This window comes from Sorex araneus, chromosome 3, assembly GCF_027595985.1.
Source record: "Sorex araneus isolate mSorAra2 chromosome 3, mSorAra2.pri, whole genome shotgun sequence".
NCBI classification, from domain to species: Eukaryota; Metazoa; Chordata; class Mammalia; order Eulipotyphla; family Soricidae; genus Sorex; species Sorex araneus.
The window spans coordinates 238,399,353-238,414,765 of NC_073304.1; the positions used below are offsets into that span (position 1 = coordinate 238,399,353).

Here is a 15,413-nt window from a genome sequence, read left to right on the forward strand (position 1 = left end):
ATGGTAAAGCCCCGCCCTCCCGGGGCAGACCCCGCCCATCACATGGTAGGGACCCGCCCCGTCACGTGGCACGACCCCGCCCCGTCCGCTGCGGCCCCACGGGACCCAGAGCTGCTGTGCGGGTGAACGCGCGGCGCGGGGGTGCGGGGCAGCGGGGCGCGGGAGCGTGTGTCCCCCCAAAGGGCCTCGGGACGCTGGGGCGGGGGCGGGGGTCGCCTGGGCGCGGAATGCGGGACCTGCGGCGACTCCGGGTCCAGCTGCGGATGCGGGACACCGGCGCGCCGGGCCCCTGGGAAGCCCGAGTGCCCCCGCCCCGCTGCCCCCGCCACCTGCCAGCGCGGGCGCGTGCGCCTCCCTCGGGGGGCGGGGGGCCGGGGCCCGGGAACGCGCTTCCTGCAGGGCGACCTCTTTGGGGGGCGCAAGTCCCATCGTGCTCAGGGGCTGGCGGGGACGGGCCGGGCCAGCTGTGTGCAAAGCAGGCGCTGCCCTCTAGTCTCGCAGCGTGGACATCAATTCTTAGTGGACCTGTGGGGGCGGCCAGGGCCAGCTGGGGTTGGGCGGGTGGCCGCTGGGTGGAGGACGTCCACCAGCCCACCTGCAGGATTCCGGGGTCTCCAGGCCAGCGTGGCAGGGAGGGGCCTGGGAGACCTGACCGCTGGCTGGACCCCTGCGCCCCACTCCTGCGCCGCTGCCTCTGACTGGCCGTGTCCCCCTCCCCAGGCATGCCCCCCTCCTGGACGCCGCTGGGCCCCGCCCCCCCGCAGGGCCGCTGCGTCCCCGCGCTGCGCCGGAGGCTGCCGGTCCTGGCCTGGCTCCCGCACTACTCCCTGCGCTGGCTGAAGCTGGACCTCATCGCGGGGCTCTCGGTGGGGCTCACGGTCATCCCGCAGGGCCTGGCCTACGCCGAGGTGGCCGGACTGCCGCCGCAGGTGAGGGGTCTGCCCGCCCCCAGCCCGGCCTCCTGCCCACAGGGGGTAGACGTGTGGCACCCCCCTCCAGAGGGGATGGGTGCTAGAGCCACGGGCCGCCCCTGGCGCCCAGACCTGTGGTCTGAGCATATGAGCCTGGTGGACGCCCCTGGGCACCGTCTGGCCTCTGGCGAGTCCAGCACTTGCTACCTGAGGCCCCTGGCTGACACATGCGGGCTGCCCTCGGCTGGGGCTGAGCACCCCGTGGGTGGTGCCTGCGGGCGTGAGGCACCCACGCACCCGTGCCCTCGGTCTTCCCCCAGTACGGCCTCTACTCTGCCTTCATGGGGTGCTTCGTGTACTTCTTCCTGGGCACCGCCCGGGATGTGACGCTGGGCCCCACGGCCCTCATGTCGCTGCTGGTGTCCACCTACACCCCGCGCCAGCCCGCCTTCGCCGTGCTCCTGGCCTTCCTGTCCGGCTGTGTCCAGCTGGCCATGGGCTGCCTGCGTCTGGGTGAGACCCCTGGGCCCGGGCGGCAGCGCCCTGCTCTCCAGGGCCTGCCATGTGTGGGTGAGGGTGGGGCTGGCCCAGGCACACCTTGGGTGGGCCCTGCAGCCCACTCTCTGCTCCCAGCCGTGTCCTCTGAGGCAGAGGAGACCAGCCGGTGTCCCTTTGGCCCCCGCCAGGCTTCCTCCTGGACTTCGTGTCGTGCCCTGTCATCAAAGGCTTCACCTCCGCGGCCGCCGTCACCATTGGCTTCGGGCAGGTCAAGGTAGGTGCTCCGCGGGCACCCCCTTCGCAGCAGGATTGAGGCGGGTCCTGCACCATGGGGGTCCGTCCACGGGGTGCTGACGGGGGTCACACGAGTAAGGCAGCCCCCGCTGGGAACTGAGGGCCTGGGGGAGCCAGCCCTGCCAGAACCCAGGCTCACCCCAGGTGCTCCTGTCCTGCCCCCTCCCCGAGGCTCCCCTGGACCCCCCACCCAGGCCCACCTGCCACGCCGACTCTCGCCCCCACTTCCTGCTCACGGCTTGGCAGGCCGTGATTTTCTACTTCAGTTTAGCAAGAGTGACATTGAGCATGAGTGGCGGCCCAGCCCCCCAGGCACTGGGGAAACTGCTGGGTGGGGTCCCTGTCAAGTTTTGTTTCTGTCGGTGAGCCTTTCCCGGCAGTGCCAAGGCTTCCCCTGGCTCCGTGCTCAGGGCTCACTCCCGGCTCAGTGCTCAGGGCTCACTCCTGAGGAGCTCGGGGGACCGTCTGCGGTGTCGGGGATCAAATCCAGGTGGTGTGTGCAAGGCGCGCGCCTTCCCCATTGCGATGTTTCTCTGGACCCCCAAATAATTGCTTTTTAGAAAAACAAGGATCCGCCCCCAGGGAGCCTGGGTCCGAGACTCGCTCCTGCAGGCGCAGGGTTCTGGGACCTGTGCCCGGTGCGCCCGGTGCGCTCCCAGCGGGGCTTTCTGTGAAGCAGGGCGCGCCCAGGGGGGCGGGGGGGGGGGGTGGGCTCGCAGCGGGGCTCCGCAGGGCAGAGCCTCGGGTCTTCCTTCCTGCAGGGGCGGGCCTGTGGGCGGGACTCAGTGACGGATTAGACTCAGGGGGCGGGCTGTTGAGTGATGGACGTGGCAGCCCGCCAATAACCTCAAGGACTACTGTGGGCCGGTCCGCCTGGGCTCTCTGGACCAAGCTTGGGCCGACTGGCCTCGGGTTCGTTTGTTTTTCGGACCGCGCTCTGCTGTGGGGCACCGTGCAGGGTGCTGGGGGTCGAACCCGCGTCCCCGAGTTCAGGCGAGCGTCCCCCCCCCCCTCGCACTGGCCTTGGCCTTGTGGGCCCTGCCGGGAGTGGGATGCGCGGCCGACCCCTGGCAGAGCTGGGACGACCCCCACCCCCAAGCGGGCAGCCGCACGCCCAGCGCGGCCCCCAGCGCCCCTGTCCTGCCGTGGGACCCTGGACACCCGCTGAGCCGGGCCCCCCAGGCCCTCCCCGGCCGCCTCAGCTCCGTCTCTCCGGCCAGAACCTCCTGGGCCTGCAAAACGTGCCCCGCCAGTTCTTCCCGCAAGTCTATCACACCCTCCGCAGCCTGGGCCAGGCCAGGTACCGCTTGCCCCGCGCCAGCCCCGCAGTGGGGCCGCCCAGGGCTGGGGGGGGCGACCCCAGGGGACCTGGGGCCGGGCAGGGCTGAGGCCGGCCCTGGACGGGACTCGGCTCCCTCCAGATCTGCTGCTCCTGGGGGCCGTGGGAGTGGACACCGGGGACAGAAGAGGCCTTCCGGAACTGCTGGGCAGGGCTGCAGCACCCCCTCCCGCCCCGGGCTCCTCTGTCCCGCAGAGCAGTGGCCACTGCCCGTGTCTGTCCGCAGGGCGGGGGACGCAACCCTGGGCCTGGTGTGCGGGGCGCTGCTGCTGCTCCTGAAGCTGATGCGTGGACATCTGGCCCCCGTGGGCCCCCACTCGTCCTGCGGTCAGCGCCTCAGCCACGGGCTGGTGTGGACAGCCGGCACAGGTGAGGGCGCCTCTGCGGGCCCCCGCGTGGGCCCCACTCCCTGCTGTGGACACGGGCCCCGGCTGGGCAGTTGTGAGGTGCGGCCCCGGGGAAGTGCAGACGGGACGGCCCGAGTGTGTGCTGGCCGGGCCGGAAGGGGGCACTGGGCTCGCCCGCGGCCATGTGGTCACTGCTCGTGGGCTCTGGCAGTGACCCGTGTGCTGGTCCCCAGGCCCGCGGGGCGGGGCCGCGGCCGTGCCCAGTCCCAGGGTCCCAGCGTCCCACGTGTCCCCCTCCCGTCCTAGCCCGCAATGCCCTCGTGGTCTCGGGAGCCGCCCTGGTCGCGTTCGCCTTCGAGGTGACGGGACAGCAGCCTTTCGTGCTCTCCGGGGAGACGGCCCGGGGGCTCCCTCCGCTCCGGCCGCCGCCCTTCTCCGTGTCCACTGCGAACGGGACGGTTTCCTTCACCGAAATGGTGCAGGTGGGCAGCGAGCAGGGGTGCTGGGCCCCGGGGGCGGGTCTCAGGAAGAGTCGGGGGGAGTGTCCCATCCTGAGCTGGGCGTCTGCCCACGCCCCCCGTCCTCCCCCAGGCTCCCCTGCCCAGAGCCGCTCACCTCCCCTCTCTCCCCAGGACATGGGGGCCGGGCTGGCCGTGGTGCCTCTCATGGGCCTCCTGGAAAGCATCGCTGTGGCCAAGGCCTTTGGTACGACGCCCGCGTGGCCCGCTCCCCGCCCGGCACTGACCACTGCCCGGGCCTGACCACTCCCCGCCCGGGACTGACCACTGCCCGGGCCTGACCACTCCCCCGGCCTGACCCTTGCCCCCCCACTGTGGGGACGGCTCTGCCCTGCTGGGCTTTCCGAGTCTCGGGGGGCAGGCTCCTGGTGGATGCATCTTCCTGCACACGGGGGGTGTGGGATCCTCTCTTGGGGGGCCTCAGGGTGCTCGGGGTGGGGCTGAGTCACTCCTGGCGAGGACCCCCGGGGCCACCCCAGCAGTGCTCGGGGCCTCCAGGTCGACATACAGCCTGGCCCGGTGCTGGGTTTGTGGGTGCAGGCGAGGTGGCTCCCGCCTCTCCCTGCCTCGCCTGGCGGGCACCTTGGTGGACCCGAGCCCGTGGCTGGCCTCATGCCGATGCTGCCCTTCTGTGTCCAGCCTCGCAGGGGGAATACCGCATCTACGCAGACCAGGAGCTGCTGGCCATCGGTGAGGCGGCCCCCCACCCCCTCCTGAGCCCCGCGCTGTCCCCTAGAGGTCCAGCCCTGCCCTGCTCGGTGCCCAGGAGAACCCGGGGGACCGCGGGCAGGGAGGGTCCCAGAAGGCTGAGGTGTGTGCAGCCACGTGTTGCGTGGCCGCAGGCCGGGTCCTCCCGAGGCTGCCCTCAGCGCTGTGCTGAGACCAGGACGCGGGCTTGGCACGTCCGTCACCTCTGCAGTCGCACTGTGGCTGATAGGGTGATAGGGCACCGCAGGGCTGGGAGAGCACTGGGCGAGGGGCACCGCAGGGCTGGGAGCACTGGGCGAGGGGCACCGCAGGGCCGGGAGAGCACTGGGTGAGGGGCACTGCAGGGCCGGGAGAGCACTGGGCGAGGGGCACCGCAGGGCCGGGAGAGCACTGGGTGAGGGGCACCACAGCCGGGAGAGCACTGGGTGAGGGGCACCGCAGGGCCGGGAGAGCACTGGGCGGGGGATGCACTGGGGGTGGGAGAGCACTGTGTGGGCAGGCACTGGGCGGGAGAGCACTGGGCAGGTACCGCAGGGCGGAGCAGCCCACACAGCCCGGGGAGGCCGTGGCATGTGTCCGGGCCGGCGGGCGTCTCGCTCTCGAGTGCTCTGTTCTGGGCGGGGCGTGAGCAGCAGGGCTGAGGCCGGCTCCTGCGGGCCTGGCCTGCTGGTTTCGGAGACAGCACCGCTGCCCGGCTGGACTGTCCGGACTCTGAGATCGGGGCTCAGGCCAGGCGGCACTCGGGGGGCCTGGCTAGCCCCCCCCCATGCTGCTCTGGCCCCGCATGGGCACTGACGGGGGCCGGGGGCCGGGTGTCCCCAGCCAGGGTCCCCAGAGCTGCCCGCAGGACACCAGGACACGCTCCAGCACGGCTCTCAGAGCTCCCCGCCTGCCCCACGCCCCGCGTCTCTGCAGAGCCGTCCCCCATTTCTGGCACACGAACCCTGCGTAGAATCTGGGGTCCAGGCGCCACTACAGGGTGGCCCCAGAGCCGGGGTTCTGGCGGACCCCCGGTGTGAAGAGGGTCAGAGCAAAGCAAGGGGCAGCCTTGAACCCCTGACCCCGGGCTGTGGCCTCAGCACACAGCAGGTGCCCCGGGGGCAGCTGGACCCTGAGCCCTCGGGGAGGGGATGACCGCCAGCACGCCCCTATCCTGAGGGTGACCCGCCCCTCTCCACCCCTCCCTGCGTCCCCCCAGGCCTCACCAACGTGCTGGGCTCCCTGGTGTCCGCCTACCCGGTGACAGGAAGCTTCGGACGGTGAGTGCCCTGCCCCCGTGTCCCTGCTGCGTCCTTCCCCGCGGCCAGCAGGAGGCGATCCCGTCTCTCCCCGCTGTGTTCGTGGGGGTCAGTCCCGTGTGAGGCCGAGCCGGGATCCCCCAGGGGGTGGGCTGTCGCCACCACGCCTCCCGGGGACCCCATGGCTCCGTCTCGTGCGTTCTTGGAAGATTCTTGAAGGACAAGACCCCAACACCGTGGTGGTCCCAAGCCTCCCCGCTGGGCTCTGCTCTGCTCCCTGCCTGGGTGTGCCGCCGGCCCCTGCTCCCGGCCCCCAGCCCCTCCCTGCCCCCTTCCCCCCAGCACACTGAGGGTCTTGTCTCCTCTCAGGACAGCTGTGAACGCCCAGTCTGGGGTGTGCACCCCTGCAGGGGGCCTGGTCACAGGTGAGCACCCGCACCTGTCCTGTAGGCGGGGGCGGGCCGGGCGGGCGTGTCCCTGCAGGGTGGGGCGGGCCGGGAGGGCGTGTCTCTGCAGGGTGGGGCGGGCCGGGAGGGCGTGTCCCTGTAGGCGGGGGCGGGCCGGGGAGGCGTGTCCCTGTAGGCGGGGGCGGGCCTGGCGGGCGTGTCCCTGTAGGCGGGGGCGGGCCGGGGAGGCGTGTCCCTGTAGGCGGGGGTGGCCGGGCAGCATGCCGTCCCTGTGCCCGCAGGCGCGCTGGTGCTGCTGTCCCTGAACTACCTGACCTCGCTCTTCCGCTACATCCCCAAGTCCGCCCTGGCTGCGGTCATCATCGTGGCCGTGGCCCCCTTATTCGACACCAAGATCCCGGGTCGCCTGTGGCGAGTGAAGCGTGCGTATCTGTTTGTTTGTTTGCTTTTTGGGTCACACCCGGCCATGCACAGGGGTCACTCCTGGCTCTGCACTCAGGAATCACCCCTGGCGGTGCTCAGGGGACCATATGGGATGTTGGGATTTGAACCCGGGTCGGCCGCGTGCAAGGCAAACGCCCTCCCCGCTGTGCTATCGCTCCAGCCCCACGAAGCGTGCGTATCTGCCGGGGCGTCTGTCCACGCCGCGGTCATCAGCCTTTGTCTGGCTGCAGAGCTGGGAAGTCAGGGGCCGCGGGCACCCCTGTGCCGGGTCCGGACGTGGGGGTGCTCGGCCCAAGGGGCCTTCCTACTGCCCGGCGGCTCCCCGGGCCTGCCTCGCCTCTTTCCTGTTCGGGGGCTGCCTCCCCGACCCCGTGGTGGCCTTTCGTGTCCCCCGAGGTGTCCATTCGTGGGCCCAGCAGCCGTGCCTCCGGGTGAGCTGGGGATGGGGCGAGAGGCTGAGGACAGGGAGGGGACACCGCTCGGTGCTCCTGTCCCGCAGGGCTGGACCTGCTGCCCTTCGGGGCCACCTTCCTGCTGTGCTTCTGGGAGGTGCAGTATGGCATCCTGGCCGGCGTCCTGGTGTCCCTCCTCGTCCTCCTGCACTCGGTGGCTAGACCCGCGCTGCAGGTACAGGTGGGGGGTGGGGGACCCGTGCTGCAGGTACAGGTGGGGGGTGGGGGACCCGTGCTGCAGGTACAGGTGGGGGCGTGGGGGACCCGCGCTGCAGGTACAGGTGGGGGGTGGGACCCGCACTGCAGGTGCAGGTGGGGGGTGGGGGACCCGCGCTGCAGGTGCAGGTGGGGGGTGGGGGACCCGTGCTGCAGGTACAGGTGGGGGATGGGGGACCCGCACTGCAGGTACAGGTGGGGCGTGGGGGACCCGCGCTGCAGGTGCAGGTGGGGGGTGGGGGACCCGCGCTGCAGGTACCCCGCAGGGGCAGTGGCACCTTGCGGCACGAGGGAGTGACATGCAGTGGTGCTTGGAGTACCGGCTAGGTCCTGGGACTGTGGGAACCCGGGGCCTCTGCCCCGCCCTGCATGTGCCCCGCCCACACGACCCGGGCTGGCCACGCCCACCTCGCCCGTCTGGCCACGCCCTCTCCGGCCAGCCCTGGGCGGCTACTTGAGGTCCCGGCTGGGGGCGGGGCCTCCGTGGGGTCTCCCGTGGGGCCCTGTGGGACCAGTCCCTGCCCGCAGGTGTCCGAGGGGCCACTGCTGGTGGTCCGGCCAGCCAGCGGCCTGCACTTCCCGGCCGTCGAAGCCCTCCGCGAGGCCGTGCTCAGCTGCGCGCTGCGAGGTGCGTGCCGGGTGTCCCCGCCCCAGCTCCCCCTGCAGTGGGGTCCCGCGGGTGGGGGGGCGGGGCAGGGGTCTCCTCGGCCGGGTCCCCTCCCTGTCCTGCACCCGGCTCGCTGTCCCATCTGGCCTGTGCCCCACCTCCCCCCGCCCCGTGTCCCCGCCCCCAGCACCCCCACCCCGCCGCGCCGTCCTGGAGTGCAGTGGCCTCTGCAGTGTGGACTACACGGCCGCACTGGGCCTCGGGGCGCTCCTGGAGGAGGCCCGCAAGCAGGGCGTCAGCTTGGCCTTCGTGGGCCTGCAGGTGGGTGACCGCCCGCTGCGACCCTGCGCTCCCTGGGGACCCCTCCCCGGCCAGCGCGTCTCTGGGTCCCACCCCCACTCCTTCCCAGGACGTGTCTCCTGGGGTCCCTGTACCCAGCCCCTCCCCTGGGCCTCTGCCCCTCCCTCCTGCAGGCCCCGGTCCTCCGCGTGCTCCTGGCTGCAGACCTGCAGGGCCTGCGGTACTTCTCCAGCCTGGAGGAGGCAGGTGGGTCAGGCGGGACAGGATGCTGGGGGGGTGTCACCTGTCAAGGCAGAGGCACTGGGGCTCGGGTGTTGGGGGTGGGTGTCTGTGGGGCGGCGGCCCCCCGGGTCTCCCGGCCCCTCTCCCCCTCCCCCCTCAGCGCTGTCTGTTCCTGTCCTCCCGGCTCCTTCGGGGCCCGTGTGGGCTCTCAGGACACGGGCCGGAGGGCAACCCCGGGGCCCACACTGGCCTCCTGCACAGCCGCCCCAGCTCCTCGTGGCACTGAGCAGGGGCCCCTGAGCCCCCAGAAGTGACCCCTGAGCACCTCCGAGTGTGGGCCCCAAACAGACCCTGTTGGGCAGTGGGAGGGGCCAGGCGGGGCCCCTGGGGCTGAGGTTTGACACCTGTGTCCTCCGCAGAGAGATGCCTGAGCCACGACCCGGGGCCCGGGGCCTACCCCCAGGACGAGGACAGCCCACCCGGGCCCCGGGCCTGACCACGGGGCGCCCGCCCGTGCCACGGCATCTCCCGACACTGATGCTGGGCGCTGCCTCCCACAGGGCGGGTGCCTGGCGCAGTCTCCAGGGGTGCCGAGGAGGGGACAGCCAGAGCCCGCGTGGAGCCCGCCTGCCGCTGTGCGCACGGGAGGGGCAGGGCCTCCCCCAGGTGCGGCAGGAAACGCCGAGGACCGTCTAGCCGTGCTGCAGCCTCGCGGGCTGCGGCGTGTGTCTGCAGCCATCCTGCCCCGTGGCCGCGTTTCCGCCCTTGCAGGCCGGGTGCTGCCTTTCTGCCCCGGCCGCTCCAGGAATCTCCGCGGACACCACCGGGTGTGGCCCCCCAGCCAGGAAAAAAGTCAGGGAAAGGGCGAGGGGCCCGGAGACGTGGGGGAGAGCCCGGGGCCTGGAAGGACCCCACACACACACACCTTCATCCTACCTCCTGGCTGAAGCGCCGACAGCCGCCTGGGGTTCCGGCATGGCTGTCCCAGCCGCAGCGCCCTACCTCACCGGTGTTGGACATTAGCTCTGGAGTGTTCCAGGCTTCCTCTGTGGACGGCCCCTTTTCCCCTGCCCGGAGAAGCTCGTTGTGTTCTTAATAGCACCCGAACTCAGCGTCTACCTCTGTCTCCGTCCCCCAAGTCAGTCTTGATTCCTTATAAGCCAAAACTTCCTGGTAATTCTGAATTTTGTATTTGTACAATTTTGTATTTGAAGTGCTGCGTATTTGTACCTGCTTTTCTGTTTCCCCTATAGCCCTTTTATATTTTACTACATGAAATATGCTTTCTGGTTAAACACAGAAAGACCATGAATGCTACGCTCCTAATATTTGGGAGTTGACTGACTCTGAAATATACCTCTTCCTGGGCATAATTGCGTGGTCATAATTACTTGACCCAGGCTTCAGTTGCTGTAGTTCATAACACTGCAAAAGGCAGGTCCTGCCGTGGGGACTGGGATGGACCTGGGGTGAGTGGCAAAGCTACCCCAGCATTGAAATGGGACAGTCTGGAAATCATAAATGTGTGGTCTGATGCAAGCTGTTATGACTTAAGAGACAGGACCCCCCTGGGGAAGGACAAGCTGAACTGGCCTGAGGACTTAGTCTGAGATTTTTTTTTTTTTGGCTTTTTGGGTCACACCCGGCAATGCAAAGAGGTTACTCCTGGCTCTGCACTCAGGAATCACCCCTGGCGGTGTTCAGGGGACCATATGGGATGCTGGGAATCGAACCCGGGTCGGCCGCGTGCAAGGCAAACGCCCTACCCGCTGTGCTATTGGTCCAGCCCCCTTAGTCTGAGATTTACAGTAAAAGGCTCGCTTGTTCTCAGAGCCCAGAGAACTACATGTTGGGATCTCTGTCTCTTGCTGTGTTTATCCAAACAACTGCAAGTATCGATAACATACACAACCAGAAGGAAAGATCAAAGCAGTGCAGATGTCCCTGGGAAACAGATTGTCTCCTTGAGTTGTTCTCCCCGAGAGAACTTCCTCTGCCAAATGTCTGTCTCTGTAAACGGCCAAGCACACCTGTCCTTACCGCACCCCTCAGATGCTCTGTAGCTGTGCTGGCAGCCCTGCATTCACCATCAGGCTGTGGTCCTGTGCCCGTCTCTCTGTCTCTGCTGGGGAGCCTGGGGAGGAGGGGAGGGGCTCCCAGCAGCAGCCCCCGCACTTTACTTTGTGATTACACAACCGGGATCAGCTGCCCGGGACAAAGTGCTCAGGGCAGGGGCCCAGGGAGCTGTGCAGGGGTGCGGCCATGTGCAGGCTCCTGGGAGAGCAAATCCACAGCGTGCTGGGGACCGCCAGACAGCAGGGGGCGCACTCCTGTGCCCACCCACCACGTAGAGCGGGGTGGGGGGGGAGCCCCCCTGGGATGCAGAGACTTGGGGGCTTTGCATTCTGCTACTGGGGAGGAATGAAGGCCCAGAACCAGGCTGGGGGTCCCGAGAGAGGGTCCTGCCAAGGTGGGCTGCTTCAGCATGACGCGACCAGGCAGGTGTGATTGGCCACTGGCCGGACCACACCTATTGGAGGGCTGTGACCAAGACCCCTGAGAAGCGCAGTCCTGAGGGCAAGCCCCGAGAGTAGCCAGCTGTGGTCCCCAAACTAAAAATTGTCGGTCCCTAACCGGATCGTAAGGACGCGTCCTCGGAGCCCGCCCTGCGAAGCAGGAGGCAGACCCCAGGCCCCACTGTGAGTTAAGTGGGCAGGCTGCAGCTGTGGGTCCGCCTGTGTCATGTCCGGGTGGGAGCTCCGCTCCACATTGGCCAGACCAGACGCGAGGATGCAGCTGCAAGGCCCTTTATCGCTAGCCCAAGCTAGGGTCCGAGTTCACCCAGCGCAGTGGAGTCTCGACCAGGACCCCTACCTAGTCCCCAGGAACAGGCTATGGCACGTGCTTGCGTGTGCAGAGTTGGCGGTTTCCCCAAGCACTGGGACCAGCATCACAGGGCTGTGAGCTGACTGGCCCTGCCGCCTGCGGTGCCCAGAGGTACCCTGCTGATCTCAGGACAGGCTAGGGGAGTCCAGCCTCAGGGAATCCCTTGGGGCGGGGAAGGGGAGGCAGAGACCTTTGCCGAAGAGCAGCCTGTCATGGCACATGAGGCTCTTTCTCGGCCTCTCAATTGGTCTGGAAAGGGTTAACAAGTCTTCCTTCTGGGCCAGAGAGACAGCCCAGCATTCAGTCCCGCACCCCTGAGCACCGCCAGGAGGAATTCCTGAGTGCAGAGCCAGGAGGAACCCCTGGCTCTTTTTAAGGTTTTTTTCGGGTATAACCTCCGAAAAAAGCAGGTCTTCCTTCCTCAGCCTTGGTCTACACTCATTCTGGCAGCACCGGAAACAGCCTCTCCCGGGCCCAGGTGTGAGGGGGTGTGGCCCGCAGGCGCCCAGCCGGCCGGACCTTGGTCCCTCCGAGACTAGCCCGTGGCCCCATGGCCGTCTCGCCTGCACCACAACATTCCCTTGCTGGTGACATCTGCTCTTTTGCCGAACTCCCTTTACGATACGGAAGTAGATAAAATGAGACCCGAGACCCCGAGGAGCCCTCCGCCCCAGCCGGGGGAGGGGGAGCCGCGTCCCGCCTCCTCCTTCCTCCCGAGGCTGCCCCAGCGCCTCCGACCGACCACACACTCACACAAAGAAAAATCAACCGAGAACCAACACCATCCATCACGTTACGGTGAAATGATGAACTCGGTCACATTCGGGGTGATGGTGGGTGGGCCCTGGGCAGGGGCCCCGAGTGCTGAGTCGGGAGCAGCCCCCAACAGCCTTGTGTGGCCCCAAACAAAACAAAAGTGTCCAGAACATTCATGACCTGAAAAAACTGTAAAGGCTGGAGTGATGGAACAGCAGGGAGGGTGTTTGCCTTCCACACGGCTGACTCGGGTTCGATCCTTGGCCTCTCACATGGCCCCTCACATGGCCCCGAGCACCGCCAGGCGTGATCCCTAAGTGCAGAGCCAGGAGTTACCCTGAGCATCACTGGATGTGACCCAAACACCAAAAAGCAGAACTGTAAAAATGGATGCGTCTGGTCGGCCCACGGCTGTGCGTCCTCTCTGGCGGGGCATGTACGAACTGTGAGTGCCCCGAGGTTGTACAACATTTTGTTTCTTATTATTTGAGAGGGGCCAGACTCCTGGCTCTGCACTCGGAGGCCCCTCCCGGGGGCTCAGAGCAGGCTGGCCTCCAGCAAGGCGAGCGCCCCACCCGCCTCAGGGCCGCCCTGAGGTGCAGTGTATCCAGTGACTCCCCTGTCGTGGGGCAGCACCAGCAACCTGGAGCAGGAAGAGCAGGACCCAGAGCGCCAGGCCAGGCGGAGGCGCTGGCCTTGGACAGGCTCCCCCGCACCCCGCATGCTCTCCTGAGCACCGCCAGGAGTGACCCTGAGCACCGCCAGGTGTGGCCCCCACAACAGCACAATGAAACTGGAAGAACGTTTTAACCACGGAGACAACCTGAGGAAAGATCGGGGCGACAAGTGAGCACTGTTTGATGGCGGATGGGAAAGGGCCCGTGGCAGTGGAATTCCTGTGGAGTTGCAAGACCACCTAAGGCTGTCAGGACCCACCTGTGAGCAAGGAGCCAAGACCCAGGGTGGCTGCCCGCTCCCAGAGAGCCCCAGCAGGAGCAAAGGCCAGGGAGGGAACTTTAAGGAGGACCGAGGGCCGCTCCCGACTCCACCCCCTCGGCAGCCCCCGTAGCAGCGGCTCTTTCCTAGGTAGAAGCCCCCCGTGGGGGCAGGTTGGAGAGACCCTATAAAGCCACCTGGAACAAAGGAAGGGCACAGGTGCTGCCGAGCCCGTGTCACCCGCATCTCCCCTCTGAGCTGCAGACTGCTGTCTGTCCCTGGCTCTGTCTGTCTGTCTGTCCCTGGCTCTGTCTGTCCCTGGCTCTGTCTGTCTGTCTGTCCCTGGCTCTGTCTGTCTCTGTCTGTCTGTCTCTGTCTGTCCCTGGCTCTGTCTATTTATCTCTGTCTGTCTGCCCCTGGCTCTGCCTGTCTCTGTCTGTCTGTCCCTGGATGTGTCTGTCCCTGGCTCTGTCTGTCTGTCTCTCTGTCCCTGGCTCTGTCTGTCTCTGGAGAAGCCGCCTTCTCCCCTGAGCATTTCTCTCTCTGTTTCTCTCCCTCCTTCCCTCTCCTCCAGATAAAACCGTCCAGATAAAATCGTTTTTACTTTGCCCTGTCTGCTCCTGGAACTCCTTCTTGCAAGAGAAGACAAGGGCCGGGGGCCCCTGGGGCTGACTCTGCTTTCCCAGGGCGCCGCCAGGCTCACCGTGGACTCAGCACCCCCGGGGCTCAGGGTGTGAGGCAGGTCAGGAACCGGTGACCGACCCTCTCCTCTGGCCTCAAGAGCCACTTCGGGGCCACCGACTTCAGCCTGGCCCGAGCACGGCGCTGGCCGAGCACCAGGCTTTGGCACTTCCCGGCGTCTCAGCTGCTGAGTCTCGCCGTGGGCTGGGGTCCTCCCGGGGCCGGGAGGGTGCTGGGGAGGGACGCCCACGCTGCCCTGGCGGTTCCCTGAGTGCGATAAAGAAGCTCTGTTTGACGCTGCTCTGACCCGCGGGGGCGGGTGCAGCGCAGGGGCCGGGGGGCTGCCAGCCTGCGGGGCACTGTGCCCACCCCTGTCTGTGAAAGGCCTCCTTGTCCTCCCTCCACACTGCTCTCGCCTGTCCTCGCGGGCCGGCCACCGCCTCCAGGAAGGCCTCTGCAGTCTGGAGGCACACGGGGGCTGGGGCGGCCAGCGCAGGCTGGGCTGAGGGTCCACTTCACACACGGAGCCCCAGGATGTTTGCTTGTTTTAGGGCCACAGCCAGCGGTGCCCAGGGTCCTTCCTGGCGTTGCTCAAGGGCCCTGTGGGGTGCTGGGGGTCAAACCTGGTCGGCCGCGAGCAGGCGGACGCCCTCCCCGCTGCCCCGCGCTCAGGAGCAGCCCCTGCACCTCCCCACCTGGGTGGTCCTCTGAGCACCACCAAGCCCAAGCGTGCCCCCAAACAGAGAATCTGACGCCGCGGGACCCACGTCAGCCGAGGGCTTGGGGTCAGGGTGTGGCTGACGGGGGCCTATAGCTGGCCGACGGCGCCGCCCGCCCTGGCAGCCTCACGCTGGCCTTCCCTGACCCCCTGCTCTGCTGGGGTCTCCCGCCACCCAGCTCGGACCCTCCCCTGCTGGCCTCCAGGCTGCTAATGGCGCCCCCTGGCTCCTGTCCCCGGCGTGACGGGGAACGAGGCCTCAGGAGCGCAGGCCCCCCTGCTGGCAGGGACCGCTCAGGCTCTGGCCTCCCGCCCCCGGGCCCCGGTGCTGACTCATACTCCCTCAGCCGCCAGCGCGAGGGTGCGGGTCAGCCCCAGCGGCGGGCGCAGGCCCTGGGGGTGTGCCAGTCAGCACGAACGGGCGGGACGCGGGCTACAGTCACTGCACGGGGCGGGGCGCTGACCCCTGGCACCCGGCCGCCCTGCCGGAGCACTGGGCACCGGTGAGGGGCTGGGCCGAGGTGGGTGGGGCCGGCTGGGGCACTGGAGGGGGACCCCGCCCTGAAACTGAGGTCCAGGCTCCGGGGGGCCTGCAGGGGGAGACTGAGGCCCCTCTCGTCCACTAAACCGCGCCAGCCCCGGGGCTGGACCTGGCTCTGGTCACTGTGGGCGCCCGCGGGAAATCCCAAACACATGTCTGTGACCCCGCGGCCCAGGGCCGGCCCAGATTCGCAGGTTCTGGGGGCCTGGGCAGGGCCACGGGTCGGTGTGTGGGGCCTGGCCATGGGGAGGGGCCGGTGCCTGAGGTCAGGCTGCCTCCGGGTGTGGGGGGTCCAGGTGTGGCAGACCCCCGGGGCCAGTGCACAGGCGGCCCACTACACCTTCCCTCTACCTCAGGGGCCTCCCCGGGCTCTGCGCCCAGCGGGTCGGGATGG

General features: G+C 68.4%; 1 protein-coding gene across 4 annotated transcripts; it reads left to right on the forward strand.

Moving 5' to 3' along the window:
* The first annotated feature begins 147 nt into the window (after window positions 1-147).
* Window positions 148-9,868, forward strand: SLC26A11 (solute carrier family 26 member 11). 4 transcript variants are annotated; one of them, XM_055131863.1, is made up of 16 exons: window positions 148-929; window positions 1,232-1,424; window positions 1,598-1,683; window positions 2,924-3,003; window positions 3,269-3,411; window positions 3,696-3,871; window positions 4,022-4,094; window positions 4,547-4,597; window positions 5,814-5,874; window positions 6,223-6,278; window positions 6,542-6,682; window positions 7,204-7,331; window positions 7,901-8,000; window positions 8,167-8,300; window positions 8,453-8,525; window positions 8,921-9,131. In XM_055131863.1, the coding sequence occupies exons 1-16, from the start codon at window positions 723-725 to the stop codon at window positions 8,995-8,997; spliced, it is 1,779 nt and encodes a 592-aa protein (XP_054987838.1). In that variant the 5' UTR covers window positions 148-722; the 3' UTR covers window positions 8,998-9,131. The 4 variants fall into 4 exon arrangements, with proteins under 4 accessions (XP_054987838.1, XP_054987837.1, XP_054987839.1 ...); XM_055131862.1 differs by lacking the exon at window positions 8,167-8,300 and having other exon boundaries at window positions 8,921-9,868; XM_055131864.1 differs by lacking the exons at window positions 2,924-3,003; window positions 4,022-4,094; window positions 8,167-8,300 and having other exon boundaries at window positions 8,921-9,868.
* Window positions 9,869-15,413: the final 5,545 nt, after the last annotated feature.